Here is a 4,362-nt window from a genome sequence, read left to right as displayed (position 1 = left end):
GAGCAGTGAGTGACAACAACCCCGCCCACATTTAAGAGGACTGTCTGAACAGACCGAGGGTCTAGGTACCTACGTTCACATTTTACAGAATATTTCACCCACCTGTGCGTCCCTGTGTGTGTAACAAGCAGAGTGTAGGCACGTTGTGAACCCGCCTACGTAGTCACATGTTACCATCTGAATATTGTGCTTTAAACAGCAGGAAAACACTTCACCATTCTGACTTTAGTCAGTCTCTTTCTGCTGCCTTACAAATACAAAAATGTTCCTGACCACGCCTCATGTTATGACCTACACACCTGTGGGTGCACAGACGGGCACGAGTACATCTGCCACTTCCACAAAGTTGGCACTGGCCGTGAAAATGACACCTGCGTCGGTCTGAAAGTAGGAATGACAGGTGTGTTGCACTTTGTGCCAGGTGTAAGGTATGACCCAGTGTTTTTATAAATAGCTTGTGAAAACAAGAAACGCTGCGTCTGCTGCTGAGCGATGAATCTTCTTCTGTTCACTCTTTTGTTGTACTACAGAAACACTCACAGTCCTCGAGTGATGTCATCGAGTGATGCTTCTTACACCTCTTGTGATGTCAACAGAAACAAGCTTATAGAAAATGGTAAATGATGATAAAAACATGAAAAAAAGTTTAAAAGTTATACTACACTGGGTAAAAGGAGCTACATGTGTATATTTAAAATAAAATAAATAAAACAATCAATAAATTAAAAGTAAAGACACTGATTTGTGGATAAGGTTTTAAGAAGTGATCCACAGACACAGACCGTGAAAAAAATCTGACCGGCCAGTTCACACCGCTGCACTTTTCGCTTGAATCTTTGGTCTGAGCTGGACGTTACACTCTCTAGATGTCACTGTGATGTTCAGCAGTCTGTGAATTAACTGACTATGATATGGGTGCAAAACTTCTGTAGTGGAAAACTTCCCGTTTGGCATTCATCCAGTGTTAGTTCCACATAAACATTTGTTTGTCCCCTCACAGGAAATTCAGTAAACAAATTTAATAAAATCTATAGGCCACGACAGCAGCTCTGAGAGACTCATTGTAAAGTAAAGGTCTCAGTGGTAACTGTGCACCATCATTGTTGGAACATGACATCACACGATCTTTTCACACACAGACCCCAGGATCATATGATACTGCAGGTTAGCATGGCGCCCTCTGACACACGATCCAGCTGTGCAGTATGGAGACACTGGACATGTCCCCTCAGAGGGTGGGACGTCTCGTTCCCTCAGTGACTCCTTTGTGTGTTCTCACTTCTTAAATGTGACAAAGACACAAGAGAGTGAACGTTATGTACGTTTAGTGTCCCAGTTTCTCCTGCTGCGGGCCCCTGAGGGAGAATCTTTACGCTGCAACATACAATGATCTTATAGACAATGGTGTGTTTCTAACATGTCAGTGGTTGGTGTTTGTCCCTCTCCTGTTTCAGTGTGATAAAATCCCCTCGTGCACAAAGACCAGTTCCTCCAGGATCGTTTTTTTGTTTGTTTTGTTTTTAGGATCGTTCATGGCAGTTTTTCTAAGAAGAAAAAAAAAAATTCAATGCAAATATATATAATCAGTCTTATTTTCGATGACAAAAGTGAGATGATGACGAGCTACAAATAGATCTTGATAATAAAACCGAAATCTATGTTTCATTTTTGTTGACGAGACGTGATGAAAAACGTTAGTGATGGACTGTCGGACATTGAAAGCCATGAGAAGCCGTTCCAAAATATCTTCAAATGCAGCATGAGCGACAGGCTGGTAAACTCCAGTAAATAGTCTGCACCAGGATGTTTCAGTAGCCAGCAGAAACAGTCAGAGCGGAGCAGTGGCAGCCGTTAATGCTGGAGAAATGACAGTTTGTAAGTGTGCAGAGATTATTTGTAGTTGTAGAAAGAAAATGTCTAGATTAAATTTTTATACAACCTGTCACCTTGATTATAATTTATGATCCATGAATTATCCTCACTGGATTAGTTTAAAGATAAAAAACAAAAAAAAAAACAAGAATTTCTTTCGACTGAAACTACCAAGGGTACAAATGACTAAATGTGACTAAAACATTTTCGTCTCAAGACTCAGACTGAATCTAAAATAGCTGTCAATATTAACAGCATCACTGACAGCAAGTGATTCACAAACATCAAGTTTGCACTTTATTTTGAAGTACAGTGAATTTCTGACACAGAGCTTTTATTTTGAAGTGTCGTTTCCTGCTGTAGAGTGAGTGACTAACAGACAGCTACATGACAGAGACAGCAAACTAGCTCAACAACATGATCCAATGCAGGTATGATGCTGAATGTATTAAACTGTGGGACCTTGATCTAATGACTGAGGAGAAATCTGGACCAGTTGGGGACCAGTGGACTCCTTGTCTGGTAGCCTCCACCACCAGTTAATGTGTGTGTAAATGGATGAGTGTGATCCGTAGTATAAAGCACTCAGAGTGGTCAGAGACTAGAAAAATGGTATATAAACGCAGGTCCATCCATTGACACAACGTTTTTTGTGTTCAACCACAAAGCTGTATGTCGTGCACAACAGTTAACCCCCGCTGTCATGCAGAACATCAGAGAATCGCCTCACATGTTACGTCTTTAGCAGAAAGTTAAGTTGGTAAATGTGAGATTTGGGTCACACGTGTCTGCATCTTCATAACCAGAAGGAAAGAAGTGAGCGACGATTTTTGATCCTCACTCCTCAGAGTAGCTCAGAGTAGGATTAAGAGCTTTGAGACTGTCTTCAAAATGAAGCACCAGAACAACTTGTGGTTCAAGCGAAGCTGGAGGAGCGAGGGAGCGATAAAATGACAATAAAGAGACTTGAGATGCACTTGATGTGTCAGCCCTGTGACCGTCTGGTGACCTGTCCAAGGTGTGCTCTGCCTCTCGCCCAGTGTCAGCTGGGATAGGCTCCGGCCCCCCTGCAGCCCGTGGGCGGGTTGGAGCAGTTACAGATAATGAATGAATAGAATAGACGGGAAAATATAAAGTAAAATGATCATATAAAATCATTTTGATTGATTGATTCTCCTCAGGTACACATTACCTGCGCGGGGTAAACAACAACCTGCAGCCGTGGGCGTCCACTGAGGGCAGGAAGCAGTTCGGCCTCAAACCGGCCAATCCCACGGAGGAGGGCCTGGCCAGCCTGCACAGCGTGTTGCTTCGGAAACAGCCCTACCTGTGGCGCGCGGCACTGCTCTACTACACGGTGTACCACGCCACCAGCATGAGCTTCAGCCGGCTCTTCAGCCACATCGCTCGCTTCGTCCAGGACCCGGACGTCCGCTGGGAGTACTGCCTGAGAGCCAAGAGGGGACAGACGGACACCTCACAGCCCGGTGAGCACACACACACACACACACACACACACACACAGACACACACAGATGGCTAACAGAGTCACCTGGATGGTTAGTGGATTCTTTCCAGTTTTTAATGAGAGAAATCTCAGAATTTATGATGCGTAAATATTGTATCTGTACTAACTGCCTTGTCTTTGGGTCGGGCTTGATTAGAGTGTCTCTTTAGGAGAATAAGGACTGTAAATTAAACTACAAACAAAAAAAAACCTGGATGAGGTTATAAATATTTTCATCAGCTGATCTTTTGTCTGTTATAAAAGTAAAATCAGCAGGTTTTAGTGAGTGAAACAAACTCAAACTGTCCTCGTCCTCGTCCTCGTCCTCGTCAGTGATGCCTTTTATTTTGACACTTCCTGTGTGTCGTGTGTTTCTGTCTCAGGCTGCTTCAGTAAAGATCAGGTTTACCTGGACGGGATCCTCCGAATCCTGCGACACCGAAGGAACATCGACTTCAAGATGTTGACCTCTTTGGGAAAGGTCAGTGTGGACTCCTTCAGATCATCATGATGATATGAGCCTTTGTTAGGAGGTGTTTCACAGGTGAACATGAAAATACAAAACCATAAAGTGCAGCAAGAACTTCTGGGAATAATCAAACATAAAGAACAACATCAGGAGAACGAGATAAATCAGTGCAGTATGAAAAATATCAGAAATAACTGAACCATGTAAACGTCTCATCTGCTGGTTTAGAAGTGTTTTAAACTAAGCACTGATTCAGAGGGACGCGTCTGGTCTGAGCTCAGTGGGATCATACTGCCCTCTGCAGGCAGGAGCCAATTATCAGACACTGGGCCCCTGGACACACATATGCAAAAGGCCCCATCACCTCTCCAACACAGGAGCAAGACACAGACTTTATAGTTGTTAGGGTCCAAGCAGCTAAGCTGCCAGGACACTATTGTAATCCTAAGTCTTCTTCTTCTTCTTTCTGCTTCTTCTTCTTCTTCTTCTTCTGCTTCTTCTTCTTCTTCTTCTT

The 4,362-nt window shown here is 43.4% G+C and overlaps 1 protein-coding gene across 1 annotated transcript in view; it reads left to right on the top strand.

Annotated features, from left to right (window-relative positions):
* The window catches only part of kiaa0895l, a 16,374-nt gene that overhangs the window by 10,083 nt on the left and 1,929 nt on the right, over positions 1-4,362 (top strand). Inside the window, exons 5-6 of the mRNA XM_050040772.1 lie at positions 3,054-3,359; positions 3,763-3,860. Coding sequence (XP_049896729.1) covers positions 3,054-3,359; positions 3,763-3,860 — 404 coding nt within the window. The remainder of the gene's footprint in view (positions 1-3,053; positions 3,360-3,762; positions 3,861-4,362) is intronic.

Source organism: Epinephelus moara, chromosome 1, assembly GCF_006386435.1.
Source record: "Epinephelus moara isolate mb chromosome 1, YSFRI_EMoa_1.0, whole genome shotgun sequence".
In the NCBI taxonomy this organism is placed as follows: domain Eukaryota; kingdom Metazoa; phylum Chordata; class Actinopteri; order Perciformes; family Serranidae; genus Epinephelus; species Epinephelus moara.
The sequence above is the reverse complement of the archived record's forward strand: the minus strand, read 5'-3'. Positions and strand labels throughout refer to the sequence as shown.